Source organism: Rhamphochromis sp. 'chilingali' (genome assembly GCF_963969265.1).
Source record: "Rhamphochromis sp. 'chilingali' genome assembly, chromosome: 15".
NCBI classification, from domain to species: Eukaryota; Metazoa; Chordata; class Actinopteri; order Cichliformes; family Cichlidae; genus Rhamphochromis; species Rhamphochromis sp. 'chilingali'.
Window position 1 is genome coordinate 6,474,661 of NC_137942.1, and position 19,143 is coordinate 6,493,803.

At 39.9% G+C, this 19,143-nt stretch overlaps 2 protein-coding genes across 5 annotated transcripts; both read left to right on the plus strand.

The window, feature by feature from the left end:
- Positions 1-39: 39 nt before the first annotated feature.
- ubtf (upstream binding transcription factor) lies at positions 40-9,164 on the plus strand. Of its 4 annotated transcripts, none has more exons than XM_080904347.1 (21): positions 40-179; positions 2,601-2,659; positions 3,014-3,186; positions 3,281-3,364; positions 3,467-3,622; positions 3,723-3,787; positions 3,888-4,014; positions 4,094-4,204; positions 4,296-4,429; positions 4,531-4,672; positions 4,771-4,812; positions 4,894-5,004; positions 5,379-5,534; positions 5,655-5,801; positions 6,016-6,126; positions 6,211-6,299; positions 6,394-6,583; positions 6,671-6,718; positions 6,825-6,878; positions 6,994-7,110; positions 7,207-9,164. In XM_080904347.1, exons 2-21 carry the CDS (start codon positions 2,623-2,625, stop codon positions 7,327-7,329), a joined length of 2,217 nt encoding a protein of 738 aa, XP_080760473.1. In that variant the 5' UTR covers positions 40-179; positions 2,601-2,622; the 3' UTR covers positions 7,330-9,164. The 4 variants fall into 4 exon arrangements, with proteins under 4 accessions (XP_080760473.1, XP_080760476.1, XP_080760475.1 ...); XM_080904350.1 differs by lacking the exon at positions 40-179 and adding an exon at positions 697-847; XM_080904349.1 differs by lacking the exon at positions 40-179 and adding an exon at positions 905-926.
- A 2,787-nt stretch (positions 9,165-11,951) lies between these two features.
- atxn7l3a (ataxin 7 like 3a) lies at positions 11,952-17,908 on the plus strand. Its single transcript, XM_080905320.1, has 14 exons — positions 11,952-12,168; positions 12,707-12,749; positions 12,846-12,952; positions 13,042-13,174; positions 13,264-13,435; positions 13,529-13,626; positions 13,718-13,740; positions 13,847-13,892; positions 14,082-14,119; positions 14,208-14,276; positions 14,383-14,426; positions 15,040-15,111; positions 16,197-16,327; positions 16,404-17,908. The coding sequence occupies exons 3-14, from the start codon at positions 12,902-12,904 to the stop codon at positions 16,610-16,612; spliced, it is 1,086 nt and encodes a 361-aa protein (XP_080761446.1). The 5' UTR covers positions 11,952-12,168; positions 12,707-12,749; positions 12,846-12,901; the 3' UTR covers positions 16,613-17,908.
- The last annotated feature ends 1,235 nt before the right edge of the window (positions 17,909-19,143 follow it).

Consider the following 19,143-nt stretch of genomic DNA (forward strand, 5'->3'; position numbering starts at 1 on the left):
GATGGAGAGAGAAGAGCTGCTGCGCGCTGAGTGGAGGGAGACGGCGAGTGAGATGGAGGCGGGGGGGAAGGACCATCTCTGCGGGGACTGGAGCCCAGGACCGACGGCGCAGTGCTGGCTATCGTTCAACCCTCCCCTTCTTCCTCCACAGCGACACCGAGACTCACGCTGAGAGACAGGTAAGCCAACACAACAGCCGATCGGTTTCAATATACAATGCGCGTACGTGATAAACAAACCGCGAAAAAGCCACCAAATATATATATACGCGATAAATATACATTTAATGCATGTTTTTGTTTTCTCGTAAAGCGCTTCGGTCGGCAGCTTCTTTGTAGTAGCGAAATAAACCGACGGTGGTAGGGTACAGACGACGGCGGCCATACCCGAATTTCTTGTCCCAAACAGCGGGGAAGGAACTGGACGTAAGACCCCGGGGTAAACGTGATAAATTTCTTTTCAAAATAACACGAAAAAGGACTATTTTGAGCTAACCCCTTCATCGAAACTCGCCTGCTCCTGCTATACAGGGAGTATTTGCGTAGGAGAATAAACGGTGGTTTCCGCGCCGAGACCTCCATGCGGCTGTTGGCGGAACAGCCAGCCGCCTCTCTCGGTTAGCCATCAGGGATCTCAGTTTAATATCTCACCGTGCAGAGACTCGCCCTCTCTCTCCCCCTCTCTCTCACTGGCTAGCCCAGAACCTCCGACGACCGAGCTCGGAGAACCCGCCTTCTTGCCCTCGCTTAAACGCTTTTGGATCGAGGGAAGGGAGTCTGCGACGCCCTGGCTTTAGTTTTAAGCTCCGTTTCTCTGTGTTTGCAGTGCGCCATTGGACCTTGTCACGGTAGGTTTCCTTGTAGAGCAGAGCTGAAGCATGGCGGACCTGGAGCTGTTTGTCGCGCCAGAGAAGCTACTCAGCCGCGGTTTGTTAACATGTTTCCTCGGAGCTTTAGCTAACCATTTTAGATGCCGTTTAATGCTACAATACTCCAACCGGAACTGTAAGCAGCTACGGTTAAAACTGAATCGTGGTTTAAAAAAAAAATAAAATCAGTTTGACGCGATAACATTTGCCTGTTAAAAACATTTTCCGTTTTCTTCTTTCTTCCTGCGCCTCCGCAAGACTTTCCAGCCACCACGATATTTACGGGCATTTCTACAATTTGTTACTAATCCATCTACGCTGTCCACCATTTAAATTAGTTGCTTTTTATTAAAGGCAGCTAAATAAAAACCGTTACGTGATTTAGATGATTGGTTGTAAACAGCAGCTAATGTCAATGTGGTCCAGGTCTACTCTGCAGGACACGAAATTGTTCTTAGATGCCAAAAAGCCTAAAGCCTTGTATTAAATAACCTTTAAAAAGGCATAGCTAATAATATTTAAAAGAAAATGTCCCAATTTTAGCCGCATTCGGTGTGTCAAATCGTCCTTGCTCGTGTAATGCCTCAACACTCAAATTTATATCACGCATATTGTCATAATAATTAAATTTAAGGTAGATTTTATGTTTCAAGAGTTTCTTATATACAACGTGGAGGTTATTTAGTTACATAAATGGTGAAATCGATCGTTTAAATGTAGCTAGGTCACACGGTTGACACCACATTGAGCTGGGGCCATCAAGGACAAGATGAACAACGAGCAGCCGCCATCATTGGAACACAGCTCGGTTACGCCTCGCTGAAGAATGCTCTGGATTTTGCTAGCAAATCCCACTCTGAAACGCCTATAACTTGAATAAAAACGGCCTGCAGATAGCCTTAAAACACATTTCTTTACTGTAAACGAATGTTATTTTCGATTTCATCGCTCCGGTCTCAGTTAACACTACGAGGAGAAGATTATAGGTTTTGCGTGGCGGAGCTAGATCAGCGCCCAACGGTGATGAGGCGCCTCTGTCGAGTGGCGCATTTGGCTGCAGTGCTTCCAAGCTACCATTCCCCTTTCTCGGAGACCGAAAGCAGATCCCTCGTCCGTGGTCAGCTGGTCGCCTACAGCTGCCCGTCCGTCCACGTCCATTCGCTTCCTCCTTCCGTGGATCCTCCCCAACCTCAGCTCCGACAGAAAATCCTCCATTACTGAGCGGACCAGGCGAGAAAATGGTCGCTCCTGTGTGTCCACGATACTTTTGTTGTGGAATAAGGACAGTACTAATACGCCAAATTCCGGTTGGCAAAATTTGCTCGACGGAGACTCCTGTTGTCGTAGCTAGATGTGCTAGTTGAAGCCCTCCGCAGTGTTATTTGAGATTTGAAGCCGTCACAAGCAATAGCCTATGTCTCACCATGTAGCGTAAACGTTTAAGGGGCGGTGTAATGAACATAAACCATTATGTCGAGCCAAATTTAAATTTAACGACTTTGACTCGTCATTATTACTTTTATATGAAGAATTAGCCACATTAATTGGTAATTAAGCCCATTTATACAAATAAAACAAAATAACATTAATTACTATTTTTAAAGATCACGAACTGGTTAAAGGTAATATACACGAATATGTATATTATAAACTGCTGATTGGTTCTTGATTGAAGTCGATATATAAAAGATATGCTTTTAAATAATCTTATGGGATTTTTTTTTTTTCGCAGATCCAAGACAGAATATCCGCAAATGAATGGAGAAATGGAGGCAACGACACAAGACCAAGGTGGGTTTTTTTGCTAAATCAAGTTTTTCTGAACAGAGTTGATATGTAGATTAATCATGGCAAGGCAGCACTTTACATAACCTTGTATATTAAGACCTTAGTATTAAACCTGATTAATGTACTAGTTCTTCTAAGAATTACAGCAATTAAAACTGAATGTTTGATTCCGATTAGATTAGAATATATGGTTTACCAATAGTAAGCCAATAGTAAGAATAGAATAGTAATTAAAAAATTTTCTTGTCAGAATACACAAAAGGATGTATAATTTGAAAGACATTTTGGGCAGATCTGTTTTTTTCCTTTGTGATTTTTATGTCTTTCTTCTCTCTCTCTCTTTTAACATTTTCACAGTATGGGCGCAGGATGACCTTTTAAGACTGCTGGAGGCCATGAAAGTGGCTCTTCCACAGAAAGACCTGACTAAATACAAAACATCAGAGTCCCACCTGGACTGGCAGAAAGTTGCTTTCAATTCCTACACAGCTGAGATGTGCAAGCAGAAATGGCAGGTGGTGTCGAAAGAGGTGAGTTGATTTGTATCGATTTTTCTCCAAGTCAGATTGTTCTGTTAAGTCAAGTCTTCTGAGTTTCTCCGTTTTGTTTTCCTGCCAAACACAGATTCGTAAATTCAGGACCCTGACAGAATTGATAGTTGATGCTCAAGACTACATAAAGAACCCATACAAGGGCAAGAAAATAAAGGTGAATTCAAGTCAACATTCACATGATTTTATGGCCTGCCAGTTGTGTTAGTGGAGTTCAAGGCTTAAGTAATTCCGTCCCCTTTCCCTCCCACAAATGCAGAAACACCCAGATTTCCCCAAGAAGCCTTTGACTCCATACTTCCGTTTCTTTATGGAGAAGAGGGCCAAGTATGCAAAGCTGCACCCTGAGATGAGCAACCTGGACCTCACTAAAATCCTATCTAAGAAGTATCGGGAGCTGCCTGATAAAAAGAAGGTCAGTCAAAGACGAACACCACTGTTTTGACCATCATGTTTTTTGTTTTTTTTCCTAAAAAATATCCTTGGAAAAATAACGTTTCTTTTCATAACTACAGAAAAAATATGTTGACGACTTCTTACGAGATAAGGAAACATTTGTTCAAAGTATGATGAAGTTCCGGTGAGATGATTTACTACTTTATTTTTTTAAACTAGTCATAACACATAAGCCTAAAATGCATAATACCTGTTTAATACGTTTTTTTATGATGCCTAAACAGGGAAGAGCATCCAGACCTGGTGGAGAGCATGGCCAAAAAAGGCTCAAATGTACCAGAAAAGCCCAAGACGCCCCAACAGTTGTGGTACAACCACGAAAAGAAGGCCTTCCTCAAGCTGCACCCTGATGTGAGTTTAGCTGCGCAACAAACAGAATGCAACTTTTAGCCGCTTTCAGAGATTTTAACTTTTTCTGTGTCTCACCCAGGCGACCACCAAAGACATTAAAGATAGTCTTGGCAAACAGTGGACGCAGCTTTCTGACAAAAAGAGGCTCAAATGGATCACCAAGTCGCTGGAACAGCAGAAGCAGTATGAGGTGAGACAAGAATCAGTGTGTGGTTGCCTTAGATGACAAAAGATGACAAAAGAAAATAATTTTTAACTGAGGATTTTTTGCGATCTTCCAGGAGACGATGCGTGAATACATCCAACAGCATCCGGAGTTAAATATGACTCAGGAAGACATCGTAAAGTCCACCCTGACCAAGGCAGAGAGGCACCTGAAGGACAAATCTGACGGACGTCCTGACAAACCACCTCCGTGAGTCACGGCTACAAATACTCTCCTGACACATCTGAGGGAGGGAGTCACTGCCCTTGCGAGATATTTGGTTTTAACATGTGGTGTTTGAATGCTTTCAGAAACGGTTACTCGATGTTCTGTGCGGAGCTAATGTCGAGCATGAAGGACGTTCCCAGCACAGAGCGTATGGTGATGTGTAGTCAGCGGTGGAAGCTGCTAAAGCAGGGTGAAAAGGACGCCTACCAAAAACGCTGCGAACAGGTGACTTGAGAATCATGAATAACCGAGAGGAAAAAGTCAATAAATAAAGCAAGTTTATCTAAATTGTCACTTTTTTTTTGTCTTTTTTTTTCTTTCAGAGGAAAAAAGAGTATGAAATTGAGATGAACAGATTTCTCAGTGTAAGTCTCAAACATTGTTTACATGTTTTGTTTTTACTGGAAGTGTTTCTTATGTGTGGTTTATTTGCTGTGCATCTGTAGAGTATATCAGAGGAGGAGCAGCAGCGGGTCTTGGGTGAAGCGAAGACTGGTTTTAAGAAAAGCACTGGAGCCAATAGTCCCGCATCTAAAAAGAAAAACTCTAAAGCAAACGTATGTCCCAGAATACAGCAACTTTTTATGTTTTTGATAATGATGCAGTCATTTAAGAAAAACACAACTTGTCAGTGTAGCAATGCAATATGTCCTCGAGTCAGATTTTGTTCCGTGTTATTTCCTGATATATAGTGTAGCTGTTTACATGTTCACCTAACACGGAAAGGTATGAAGCCAAGGAAAATATATTTGTGCGAAACTGTTCAGAGAGCCAATCGGTCTGTTTTTCAGAGGTACAGAAAGAGAAAACTGCAGCATAATGCAATAACATTTTAATAAGAATTTTAAATTCAGGTGTGCTTTACAGTTAGATTTGTATTTACATAGATGCTTTCATGTATTATTCTGATATTCTCACGTGGAACTTGCAGGCAAATCCAGAAAAACCCAAAAGACCCATTTCAGCCATGTTCATATTTGCTGAGGAGAAACGTCCCAAACTGCAGCAGGAGCGGCCAGACCTCGCTGACAGTGAGATCACAAGACTTCTTGCTCGCATGTGGAACGAGCTGCCAGATAAGAAGAAGGTAACGTGTTAGTTTATGGAACAGAAATGCCGCATCGGTAGGCTTTCAAGTTCAAAGGTTATTCTGAAAGTGGGATTTTTCAATTATTTTGTGATGTGCTGGATTTCTCTAATGATTTAGGAGAAGTTTAAGCGCTTAGAATCGGTGTTGAAGGCAGAATCGGAGAAGAAGGAAAAAGAGGACCGCAGTCGACTCCCAGATCCGCCCAAAAATGCACAAGACATCTGGCAGCAGAGTGTTATAGGCGACTACCTGGCCAGATTTAAGGTATCCACAAACTAGCTGTTGTATTTTAGCCCACATTATTCAGTATAATAGCAAATCGTTAAAATATTTGGATGTTTTTGTGAATAGAAATTTACTTAATAATCATGCTGATGTTAACAATGAGCTACAGATGTGTAATGCTGTTGATGACAGAGTGCTGGAAACACAGATAACATACCCGGGAATGGATTTAATGCCTGTATGTGGTTTGCAGAACGACCGGCCAAAGGCACAGAAAGCAATGGAAGGAACCTGGAGCACCATGGAGAAAAAAGAGAAGATTATGTGGATCAAAAAGGCAGCAGAAGACCAGAAAAGATATGAGGTTAGGACACAGTCTCAATAAAATCTCCTGTTTCTCTATATGAAACCAGTGAGAGCTAAATGTTGATTTACCTGTCCTCAACAGAGAGAAGTAAGTGAGATGCGCTCGCCTGCTGCTGCCATTGCCTCAGGGAAGAAGATGAAATTTGAGGGTGAACCCAAGAAACCGCCATCGTAAGTTTGCGACATTCAGCTCATCTGTGCTGCCTGATTTAGCCGATTCGAAGGCCTGACTTTTTTTTTTTTTCTCCTTTTACTTTGACTCTAGAAATGGATATCAGAAGTTCTCTCAGGAGATGCTGTCCAATGGAGAGCTGAATCATCTCCCAATGAAAGAGCGGATGGCTGAGATTGGCAGCCGCTGGCAGAGGTTACCACTGAAGGACAAGGACCGCTACAAGAAGATTGCTGAGGAGAAGCAAAGGCAGTACAAAGTCCAACTGGAACAGTGGCTCGCTGTAAGAAGAATTTAATGGATGGGGGGGGGGGGGGGAGGCAAGATGTTTTTGAGACATTTGGAAAAATCTATTTCCGTCTTTCCACAGAGTTTGTCTTCGCAAGAGAGAAACACTTACAAAGAATATAATTCACAAGTGAGGAATGTTTTTGATTTGTAACAGCTAGCATTTACAAACAGCTGAAATTGCAATATCTGTTTTTGATATATTTTAATGATCTATTATTTCGCAAATCATTCAGAAAAGAAGAACTACAGCAAAACCAGGAGGCCCCAAGGCAAAGGCCAAGAAATCTGTGAGTACAGACTTATTTCTTTGTTTACTGTCTTGGAGCTGAGTTGAGCAGAAACTTAAATTTTTTATAGTCATGTTATTAGCATTATCTGAAAGGGGGGGATCACTTGTTGCAGGATACGGAGGAGGACGAGGATGATGACGACGATGAGGAGGATGACGACGACGATGAGCAGGAGAAAGCTTCCAGTGAAGGCGACTCTTCCAGTGAGGACGATGAGGATGATGATGACGTGAGTGTTTTCTCTGCTCAGATACATGAGATAGTTGCAACCAGTGGTTTTGAGTTTTTGCTGAAAATGCGTGTATATATTTCTTTTTGTTTAAAGAAGGACGACGACGACGATGAAGACGACGAAGAGGACGACGAAGCAGACGACAAGGAGAACAAGTCGGAGGACAGCAGCAGTGAGTCGAACTCACAGGGGTCGTCAGACTCTGATTCAGACTGAAACGCGCCATCACTGACAAACTGAGCAGCGCTGAGCTGAGCCAAGAGTCCAGGGAGCTCTGCCACTGTGCCAACCCTGCTCTCCTCCCACCACCAGAGGGAGCCTCTGCATTGCCTCATCCATTTCACACTCACCCACTTTATGTTGCTGTACTGGCGATCTGTACAGAAGGAGAGACCCTGCCCCTATCTGGAAATCAGTTCAATTCCATCCCCAGCCTAGTAGTCATCTCACAGCACGGGCCACTGACAGTATGCCAAAAACAGCATCCCACTGGTTTGGTGATGTCATGAACATTTCTGCACTGGTTTCAATCTTGACTTGCAGCTTCAGTGGTTTAAGGTTAGAGTTTTAATGTGTTGGGTAATTGATTACCCGTTCAGTCTTTTATTTTTGTTATTCCGATGATTAGTTAAGGACAGGTGGCTTGAGTTGTGAACAGGCTGAGCCAAAGAACACAGTACGGTGGATCACCTGAAGGTGGGCAGGGGGGAGGGTATGCGGGGTACTGGAAAATTGCACTCTACAAAAGATTTTCATTTAATCTTTTTTTTTTCTTTTTTTTTTCACAACATTGTTGTGTTGTCCTCGACTTACGATGTAGATTTTATGATTTGGTTCTTAAAGAGGTGGTATTTTTTTCAGGAAAAACAAAAAAAAAATCAAGCCATTATGAATGTCTTTTTTTTTTTTTGTCGCTGGAAAATTTGAGAGTTTGTTACATACCCATGTTTTTTCATTTGAAATTTACACTGCCTATAAAGTATTCAATCCTTGGATTTTTCATGTTTTATTGCTTTTCAACAAAGATTCAATTGGACCTTTTCACACACATCGGGATGTAAGGAGGCATAGCAACATTTATTGGAAGTTAACAGACTGCATCTTTTGGGGTGTGTTGTAAAGCTTTTCAACACAGAACTGACATCGACTTCATCTAAGCCTTGGCGTGATGGAATATTCCCTCAGCTAGATTCTGTCTAGATTAAACACGAATCTAAAACACAAGACTGCGATTGCATGCTGGTGCTTTTCATGTCTACCTAGCTGTTTGGGCTTCCAGATTTAGAACGTAGTGTCAAACTGTGTAAACAGTTTAGTTTTATATTGGGACTTAATTTAGGTTGGTTTACAGGGATTGTTTTAACTTGGCCGTAAAAGAGTTATAAAGCCGGATTAGCCATTATGGTTCCAGTATAAAACATAAAGGTCCAATGGGGCTTGAATACTTTTCAGGACATTGCACATTGCCATGTGTCTGTCACTGAAAAATCTCATTTATCCAAACTGACGTGTTGTTGTCGATCAGTCTTAACAGTTCTTACTCAGTTCATTGAGCAGGTTGTAATTATTAATTGCAACACTTGTCCATATTTAAAGCTCAGTCTGACTCTGTTTTTAAAAGCAACGTTAAATATGCTTTTCTTTTTCTTCAGAACTGTTGCTTTCCATTTCATTTACAGTTCAATTGCGATTTGCTACCAGGTTTGTTTTTAATTGTGAGCAGTTGTGTTTTGATCTATCTGGACTCGTCGTGGGTGTTGAGCTGAATGGACTCGTCCATTTTTATTTCCGAGTTTTAATAGTATTGACTGTAATCCACATGGGTTCTGTTCTGATGCTTATCCCAAAAAAAGCGTGCACTTATTGTAAATCTGTCCCTCTGTGTGAGTTTGTGTGCATGCATGCACAGAACTTTGTATATATGAGGGCGTTTGCGTGTTTCTTTGCTTTAATGTGTGTTGTTTTTGCCGTTTAGTTGCATACCATGACGTGACAGCAGTGTGCATGTATGTGCCTGTGCGGGGACATCATACCAACACCATGAATGTAGATATTGTTAAATCTTTTATTTTATTTTTTTTCTCCAAAGGTCTTTGCGGTCATGTCATTGAAAACCTAAAAATGGGCTTATGTGACTGTGTTTTTGGGTCTCCAGACAGATTAAGTACATGGCAACTATTAATAATCTGTTAATAATGGGTTTATTTTGACCATTTTGAATCTCATCACAGACTGAAATAAAACCAGCGTGGACTATTTAAATAACTGGGGGAGGGAAAAGCAAAGCATTTCCTTTTTGAATGATGAAAGTTTGTAAAAGGGAATTAGGAAACTGAGTTGCCAGTGGACTTGGGGTTAAAAAAGACAAAAAAAAAAAAAGCAACTGTAATTTTCTGTAAATACTGTTTTTGTATTGAGTGCTTGTTGTTTTGTTAGTACTTTTATTTTGGCAAGCCCTCATCTGTGGTTTCAAAGGCCAGTGAGTCTTTCACTCACGGGGGAGAATTTTTGGTTAAATTCGCCTGTTTTAGTTGTTTCTTCTCTCCCTTATGTTGGTTTATAGAGATATCTAAAACAGCAAAGCTTTACAAGTTTGTACTGCTGACAAATTGACAGAATTTGATGTTTTATATAGCTGAGGGTGTTCTTATGTCCTTGTAGTTCAAGTATTTGGGCAAATAAATGACCTTTAACAGTTAAAAGTGTGGATTTATTTAATATGTTGACAGCACACAAATCACTACTTGGTTACAGTTTTAAGAATTGTTATATATGGTCCTGAATACATTTTAACCAAACAGGATCCAGGGCATGGATCACATGAAGCAAAAAATGCTGAAGAAAAGTTTTTGTTGCACTAAATTTTTTTACCTGTAGCAGTTTTGATTAGGAGGAATGGATACAGCATAGCGTCATGATATTTTGCATGCCAGTATATCAACATTCTGGAAACTGCAGACAAGAGGGCTTATCTCTCTTGCATGAAATCGACTCAACCGAAAAAACATCCAAGAGCGGACGCTTAGACTTGACAAAGCTACCTCCTACTTCAAGGAAAGCTAATGGCTCAGTCGCATAAGTAAAATAGGACATCTACAAGAAAAAAGTGTGGCTGCCTTTTGATTATATTGAATTTTTTTTTCATATTCTGCAACTGATTGCAATTTGTTCAGATGTCAGAGTGTTGCACACTTACAAACATTGCACAGGTCATCTGACAGGTGGCAACATTTCTGCAAACAGTTACAATCTGACTTGTAAAAAGGTGAAAAATTGCAAAATGGCAAAAAATATTGGATGTAGAGTGACGTATTGTGATAATTTAATATCATGGGGTGTCCAGTGATTCCCAAATGTAGTTCTGCTACACATGACTAAACTGAAGCAATACTCAAACCTTGATGTGATGTTGTAAAGCAGGATCCCCCACAAGGAACTCATGTCAGATGTTGCTCTGGTGGTGTATATCAAGTTCCACAAAATGGAAAAATGGCCTCTAGTGAATCCCTGACTTTAACCAAATCCAACACATAAAAGATAAACTGGAGGGCCAACTCTTCACCTAGCATAGCTGGGATGGAGAAAATCCAAAATCTTGTGGGTTTTAAAAGTAGCTGGAGCTAGAATCCAATAATCCTATGCTGGTGTAATGTTAAGGTGTCCACATACTTTCTGTCATTTAACAAAGTTAAAGTGATGACCTCATTCAGCCCGCCCAGGCTCTACAAACAGATTGTAGATAAAGAGCGAAAATCTAGCGTTCATTTATGGATGTCTGAGCTGAAAGAAACCTCGCTGTGAAAGCGGAAACACCCGAACTGTACCTTCAAAGTAAAAGTATAAACGCGCTCTTCAATACCTCACTAATCTCCCCACAGTTTTTTCTGTTTTGTTTTGTTTTGTGTTTTTTGTATTTTTCTTTTATGCAGGGTGCCATATAACCAGAAGGTCACTAAGTTTCTTCTGTACTAAATTTTTAAACACAGTTTTAAACATAATTTTATGTAATTTATTAGGACCTTAGATTTTTTGTTTGTTTTCTTAGATCCGTTTAAGGCGTTTAAGTGTAGCTGGTCTAGGTGGCGCTAATTTTGTCTGCTGCTGGCCCAGGGGCCAGAATCGGCCCTACGAAAATTACAGTCTGGCCCACTGGACTGCTTTGGAATATGTGATAGAGGGCATAAATTTCAGACTGTACATTGTATTTTCATAGCTTTTACCGTTTTCCCCACTTATAAAGCTGTCCCTTAAGACAAAATAATTAAATAATAGATGAACAATAAAGTTTTTCTTCACAATTTATTGTCAATTTCTAGTTCAAATTGGCTGTTCGTGCCCTGTGATGTTAAATGAGCTCGACAGCTCATAAAGTAAATATGAAAATTCTGGCAAGTAGCTAGCTGTTAAAGATATGTGGCTAAACAAAAATGTTAACAATTGTTTTTAAAATGTTGTTCTTCTTTCAGTTAGAAATTAAAAGATTAGATTTTTAAAAAATTAAGATACATTTCCTCATCTTGCTTGTTAATATAAAAATGCACATTAATATAGCAAATAGTGACAGAAAAATTAAATGAGTCATGATGTGTATTGGTATTTTTGAATTTAGCAACATTACTTTACATTACATTACCTTACATTACACTATTTTATATATTTTATAAGCATTTGAATGATTAAATTAGCTTAATCTCTATCCTTTTTAACGATTTCAACATGGACTGTATTCTTGATTTTTTTTTTTTTCTTTTTTGTTTTTGTCGAGTTCCAGCAACTCGCTTCACGTTTGCAGGTTAAGCTTTTATTTTTATTGCTACAACCGGAAGTTAGCTGGTTTATATGCTTTGTCGGCCTCCTCGCTCGTACCGTCAGTTTTGCTAACCGACACCTGCGACAGCAAACACTTTTATCGAGCTTTTTGTTTTGCCCGTGTTATTAGAATGGCTGTAGCTGAAGACCGGGCCTCCTGCTAACGCGTTTTATTTGGATGGACTCGGTCATGTTGCCTCCTTCAGAGAAACTGCCCGGTTCAGGCTGAGTTTTCGGCATGACAGGGTAAGAGGAAACAGTTTGAAATTAAAACACACCTAACGTCGCTACACTGTTTCTTAGTATTTGAATGCCACAAAGGCCTTTCCTTCAGCTCATATTAGTAGAGCAGTGGGGCCAGCAGATATAAACCATGAAAGGTGATATTAGCCGGAGTTAATTTGCTAAGGAACTGTCACTACCTGCGTTTAGGTTCTACTAACGTTAGCTAGTCGTTCGTGAGGTAGTTTAAATGAATGTGTTTTTGTAAAATGTAGCTATTTTTGAGCTTTCGTGTTGGCTACATAGGTATCTTGTTTATCTCAATCAAACACATGTAATGTTAAAGCTGGTTAGAGCACATAGTTAAAACCACATTTCTCTCTGTGTGTGTGATGTCCAGTAATGTGAAAATCAGGATGTTGCTGTAGCTGATATGTGCTGATATGTTCAGTTCAGGCTTGGGGTTACAGTGGTCAGATTGTACCGCTAATTATCATATGTTTACATGAAACTTCTGTGGTGATCTTGGACATGACCAGCGATTATTTCTTCTTTTCAACAGGATGAAGATAGACCTGGAACAAGTGCTAATACATATTTTTAAAGTATGTTATTTGCGACTGGTATCTTGAATATGTGTGCCTTACATCTGTTGCCTTTCAAGCATGCTGTGATTTCACTTCTATCCTATCTCTTTTAAGTCCTCAGATATCAATCTTATTACCTTGCTGTCAAGACTTCCAATAGAGATTTTCAAATGAAAATGGAGGATATGCCCCTCTCAGGCCCAGACAACACCAGGCTGGAGGTGAGGTATTACCTGTGCATACAGGTACCCATGCATTTACCTAACATTGGGTTTGTCTTTGGTGTTACACTATGTTTTTGTTGTTGTAGGCCCTGGCCCATGACATCTACTCTGAGCTGGTGGAAGATGCCTGTTTGGGCCTGTGTTTTGAGGTGCATCGAGCTGTTAAACAGGGCTATTTCTTCCTGGATGAAACGGACCAAGAGAGCATGAAGGAGTTTGGTTGGTGCCATTGGATCTGGTTTCTATTCTGTCTGTCTTCAATGTGTTTGCTTACTGTTTTTTTTTGTTTGTTTGTTTTTCCCCTCCAGAAATTGTGGATCAACCAGGAGTGGACATATTTGGGCAGGTGTACAATCAGTGGAAGAACAAAGAGTGTGAGTGTCCCAACTGTAAAAGATTAATAGCAGCTTCTCGCTTTGCTCCACATTTGGAGAAATGCCTTGGCATGGGACGCAACAGCAGCCGCATCGCCAACCGCAGGTCGGTCAGTGAAGGTCATAAAGCAGAAATTCCTGCAGTGATCCAAAGTTATACATGAAATTCTAATTTAATTATTTGATCTTCTTTTAACAGGCTAGCCAGCAGTAATAATATGAGCAAATCAGAGAGTGATCAGGAAGACAATGATGACCTTAATGATAATGACTGGTCGTATGGGGCTGAAAAAAAAAGTGAGCACTTGAGTGATTGCATTGTACTGAGAGATGAAAGAAATCTCCAGGTGGTTACTTAAAATAAACATTTCTTATTTCCTTTTTACAGCCAAGAAGAGAAAGTCAGATAAGGTATGTTTTTGTTTTGTTTGTTTTTTAAATTACACATTGTTAGTATAAATGAATTTTTCATGTGTATCATAACATTATTTTAATCTTAACATTTTTGTTTGTGCAGAGTCAAAATTCCCCAAGAAGATCCAAATCCCTGAAACATAAAAACGGTGAGTCTATCTGGGTTTTTTGTTGTTTTGTTTTTTCAAGTTCATAGCTCAAAGTTGTAGGAAACAATTCAAAGTGAAATGCAAATATTTTTCTTTTAGATGCAGATGGAATTTATAGTTCAATTTTGATTTGCTTTTAGTGGTCTCAATCTGTTACATGAACAGTGTGCTTGTGCATATGCATTCCAGGTGAGCTTGGAAGTGGCGTCGGTGCCGAATCTTACAAGGTGACAAATCCTCCTGTGATCAAATTGATTGCTAGGCTATAGAGTGTTGTAAATTCTATACTCATAAAGGTTTTGTTTTTAAATTCAGTACAACTATAATACTGGCATCAGTTATGAAACCTTGGGCCCCGATGAAGTCAGATCCCTTCTAACGACGGTGAGCAATTTTCATGAATCTGCCCAAGCATGTCATTTTTTTATTGTTCCAACTACTGATTTAATTATATAAGTGTGAATCATTAAAGTATTGTGTGTTTCTACAGCAATGTGGGGTGATATCTGAGCACACAAAGAAGATGTGTACCAGGTAATTACTGCCTAAGCCTCTGACACAAAGATTAACTTGTAATTAAACCTTTTCTGTTTTGAGAAAACAGCCAGCTGCTTTTGTGTAGCTCCCTGCAGCACAGTTTCTGGTAACATAACACCTGGATTCATGTTGGTTTAACCATCTAATTGAATCTAAATTCTGAGGTCAGCGTCCTCATAGCTTGAAATCTTAATTGCTTAGAACTGTTGTCTGAAACTGAAAGTCACAGCTGAAAATGAAATACATAAATATAAGGAAGTTGTTTTTTTTAAATTAAATAAGAAAATTGTGTATGATCAAACTAACTCAAGGGAACACAAGTGGCAACTCAAAATTGATCTCTTTTAGACCTGTTCTTTTTCTCCAAGGTGAAGAGCCAAATCTTTAAAGGTCTTAACAACAGACTTATAATAATGAGGAACCCATCAGTGACTAACCTCTAATAGTTTGTAACTCATAACTGCCCATTATCAGTTGGTCTCTGACTGTGTCCCATCAGTCCGCCCCACCTTCCCTGCTGGCTTGCAGGCAGGGAGATGTGTAAAACTATGTGGTGGGTATGGGCGGGCCATCAGTCAGGGATGTATAATGCCACCTTGTGTCCCACCAGGTCTCAGCGATGTCCCCAACACACGGACGAACAGAGGAGGGCCGTCAGGTTGTTCCTCCTGGGGCCGTCCGCGTGAGTGTACCCTGACCCGTTCCTCACCAAAACCACTAACTAGAGTGCACTTGACAAAAGTCATGTTTGAGTTGGTGTTGTTACCCTCATCGTGCAGGTGTTTGCTCAAACAGTTCACTGTTTGCTGATATGGTTGCCTTGGCTGGAGACAGTGACAGAGCGATGCTGCTGGTCGGTGTTGTGAATACTCTGGCAGAGGGACGCCTTTCTTGCCAGGAACGACTTTTATGCAAAAGCACTGTTGTAAATGACTTGTAAAGCCATTGTTAACAGAACTGAACGCTGCATGAGTTTTAAACACTGGGAAAGATCGATAGACTACCACAGGAAGTTTTTCTGGTCCTGTGAACCGGAACATGACACCAAAATCTGTGGTTGTAGCACCCTCACTTGTAACTATTTGTTATCATAAACACCACAGCCTATCGGCCTTACTAAAAATAATAATAAACCCACTCCATACATCTTAGTCTGAAGGTATGGTTTAACAGCTGAGATGAGTAGACTGCGCTTAAAGAGAAATATCATCTTAGTTCATGTATAAAATATTTCATCTACAAAGTGACAGAAATGGTGAAAATGGTTGAGTATAATTTTCCAGGCCTTGTCTTTATGCACACGGTTCAGAAAATGAAGCTATTTATCTTGTTATTGATAGAGGCAATAATAAGCAGTTTTTGATGTTATTGTTTTTGCTTGAAATTTGATTCTTTTGATTCTCGAGACATTTCCTTTTTTCCCCAAGAATTCACCTAAAATCAAAAACCCAGTGAGAGGAAGTCATGTATAAAAAAACCAGTGTGGGTCAGAAAGAAGGACATGTGTTAATAAGCACACAAAGATACATTTGTCCAACAACTCTAAGCAAAATTTTGGGCAAATGTGCATTTGTGTTGTAGAGTTATTATTAAAAGTAATAGTGGTGTTGTTAGTTGTGGTGTTGTTATTGGTATCATAGAGATGGAAAAGAAACTTAAACTGAAAAGTGCAATTACATGACAGATATATAGACATTTTGTTTGTGTGTATATCTGTGTGTGGCTTTGTCTAAAACTGTGTTACTGTGTCTGTTTTTTATGTCACAGGCCAACGCTGCCTGATGCAGATGCTGTGGAGACTGACAGCTTTGACATTCCAGATGCACAACCCTTAATGAGCCGCCTGCAGTGGGAGGACTCTGATATTTCACCTACTGATTCTGCTTCATCTAAAGCCAGTAAGGAAGGGACACTCATTTAGTAATTATGACATGTAGGTTTTATCAGTAAAATACATTCCTGTTCTTGTTGCAGGCACCAACCATTCAGATTCTCGGAAGCCCAAGAAAAAGAAGAAGCCATCTCTTCCATTGAACAGTGGAGGAGGAGGAAGTGGGAGTGGAAGCCTGGCTGGAGGCGGCGGCGGCAGCAGCTCTCAGAGTAATATCAGTATATCGACCAAAAAAAAGAGGCCCAAACTCTCAGCACCTCCTATTTCAAGTATCTATGATGATTTAGCATAAGCCAATTTGTCAGACCAGCCCTCGCCTCCTCTTATTAAGTCCCTTCTTTCACACCAAGCTTTAAAAGTCTGAGCTGAATGGGATGAAACTTGACTTAGAAGTTCCTTAGTAATCATTTGGCCTTGATAACTGAGGCATCTACATTTAAAGATTTGTCCTTCCTAAATTATGAACACAGAGTTTAAGAATTGCGGTCCGAGTCCAGTCAGAGTATCTGCAATAACGGATTGGCTCACTTCCAGTGTAAAACAGAATTTACTTCCGCTATACACGTAATTTACGACGTATATTTGTCTTCAGCTGATATCGAGGAGGACTTGATGCATTCGGTTGACGCTTTGTGTGGCTGTTTCAATGAGGAGCTTCCACACAACACTGCAGAAAACTTTGCAGCCAATTAAAGAAAATTGTAAAGTAGTGAAAGTAGATTATTTGAACCAAAACATAATTTTATGCAGATATAGAAATAAAGAACATGCTACCCATGTTGCATGTCATCCTCGCTCTTGCAGCCGATCCTTTGCAATAAAGGCAAAAAAAGCTTAGAAATAAATCTTTGGAAAAAAAAATGAACCACTTGTGTGTAAATGATATCTCCTGTGCTCTAAATTTTATTTTACGGAGGGCCTTGAAGTTACAAAAGACATCAATAATAAGACCACCTGGATTCATACAAAGCACTGCAATGTCCTGGAACTGAAAAAAACTTTTCAGACCACAAGCTGGTAGTGAAAGTTGAGGTTTTTTTCTTCTTTAAGTTCTACTTAAATTGAAAGGCCTTAAATTCTAAAACCTTCAGATACTCTGTCATTGGTGAGCCTGTGACCGGCCCCTCTTCTTGGACTTTGCGTTCAGACTCGGTCGTAAGGACACGTTCAACACTTGACACACATATACTGGAGTACTCATCGGTGGCTTTTTAATTCTAGCATTGTATTGCACAGTCGTGCGTGTGTGTGTGTTTGTGTGTCTGTATGATGATTTGCATTTAGCGTGACTGTCAATTTTGTGTGCGTGCGTGCCTGTGGGTAAGTGTACGTGCGGTTGATGTGTGTGTAATCATTCTTTTCACAAAACTATGCATCCTAGAATGTGACTCTTGTGAAAGTATGTGTGTCATTTGGAATATTTAACTCGTTTACATTAACGGTATATTTAAGTTTGTATTTGTCACTGCCTTTGTGGTGATGTGCATATTACTTGTGTGTAAATGCAGAATTTTGATATTTGATGAGCCAGTAGGCTTTTGGGGCACATGTACAGTACATGTATGTTTGACATAAATCATGAATTCAACGTTTATTTGTTTCCTTCTTAGAAAGCCTTGTCCTGTGTGCTTTCACTCACTTTGCTTGTAGATTACATTGTAAAAGTAGATCAGCCCAGCAGTTCAGCTTGTTGTTAATGACCACGAGCGATAAGGTTGCATTTTGTAAGCTTGTAACCAACAGTGTCTGATGTAAATTATGAGGTTTATTACATATTGTAGATGCCAAAGTCCTGTACTTTTCAGGTCTTGGAGAAGAATTAGTTTTTCTTCTAAATTGGAAATTGCTCACCCAAAGACTTTATGCAGTTTTTATAGTGGAATCTGAAGTGCAAATCCAGGATGCTTTATTTTAATCAGGATTTCATAAAGAGGGAAGGTAAAGTTGACCTATTCTGTTTATTCTTATTTTATTTCATGTATATTGAATGTTCATATTAAACATGGGGAAAGTTGCCAATGTGCCAGGCATAAGCACCTGCGATTCATCAAGAGGGGATATCCTTAGTAAGGTCATCTCAAGCACACAGCTGTCCCACCCACCTATAGTTAGAACCTTCTGTTTGCAGGAGGCAACCAACCAGAAATCAAAGGAGCTAAATATACTTATTTCAGATGGATGAAATGTGGGGCTTTAACTGTCAACTGTTAATCATACGAAGAATAAGAATGTGGAGTTTGAAATGAGGCCAACCTATTGATTTACTTAATAGTTTAAGTAACCCCTGTTTTAAACCAGTCATTTTAATTTATCTTTCATTATTTGCACTTTTTTGTTGCATTTTCATATATACCTTTCATGAGGTTGGACATTTTTGTGACTTTCTGTCTCACTAAAAGGCCTTCGGAGAGAGAATTTTGGCACTTTTGTCCAAACTCATTTGTTACATTTTTTAACATCAGCGTAATTGGCAGTTTTGAAGATACAATCATGTCTCTTTGTGAAGGCATTCTAGATGCTTTTGGACCAGCTATTTCCAAGAAATAGAACAGAAAGCGATCTCGACATCTGCAACCGCAGAGGTGCTGCATGTACCAGACTGTTTGGTGGATTAACGGATGCTGATTAAGGGTTCACATTCACCAGGTTCTCTATTTTTAAGCATTTGTTCAAGTTTTGAGGGTCATGTAATACAATCCTTAAAGTCAAGTGCTTTCAATTTTCTCTCACAATCGTGACAATCTGCCAAAGCCCGATTTTGTCCCTATATTTCTGACTGTGCCCGGTTGAATCTGTCCAGTAAAATCTTGCTATGTGCACTAA

Bases quoted from the DNA above. Each gene is read 5' to 3' on its own strand.
- ubtf (XM_080904347.1), top strand. From the start codon at position 2,623: ATGAATGGAGAAATGGAGGCAACGACACAAGACCAAG. The intron at 4,205-4,295 runs GTGAGACAAGAA...GCGATCTTCCAG, and splicing joins AACAGCAGAAGCAGTATGAG to GAGACGATGCGTGAATACAT. The intron at 4,673-4,770 runs GTGACTTGAGAA...TTTTTCTTTCAG, and splicing joins ACCAAAAACGCTGCGAACAG to AGGAAAAAAGAGTATGAAAT.
- atxn7l3a (XM_080905320.1), top strand. From the start codon at position 12,902: ATGAAAATGGAGGATATGCCCCTCTCAGGCCCAGACAACACCAGGCTG. The intron at 13,741-13,846 runs GTATGTTTTTGT...TTGTTTGTGCAG, and splicing joins AGAAGAGAAAGTCAGATAAG to AGTCAAAATTCCCCAAGAAG. The intron at 15,112-16,196 runs GTGAGTGTACCC...TTTATGTCACAG, and splicing joins TTCCTCCTGGGGCCGTCCGC to GCCAACGCTGCCTGATGCAG.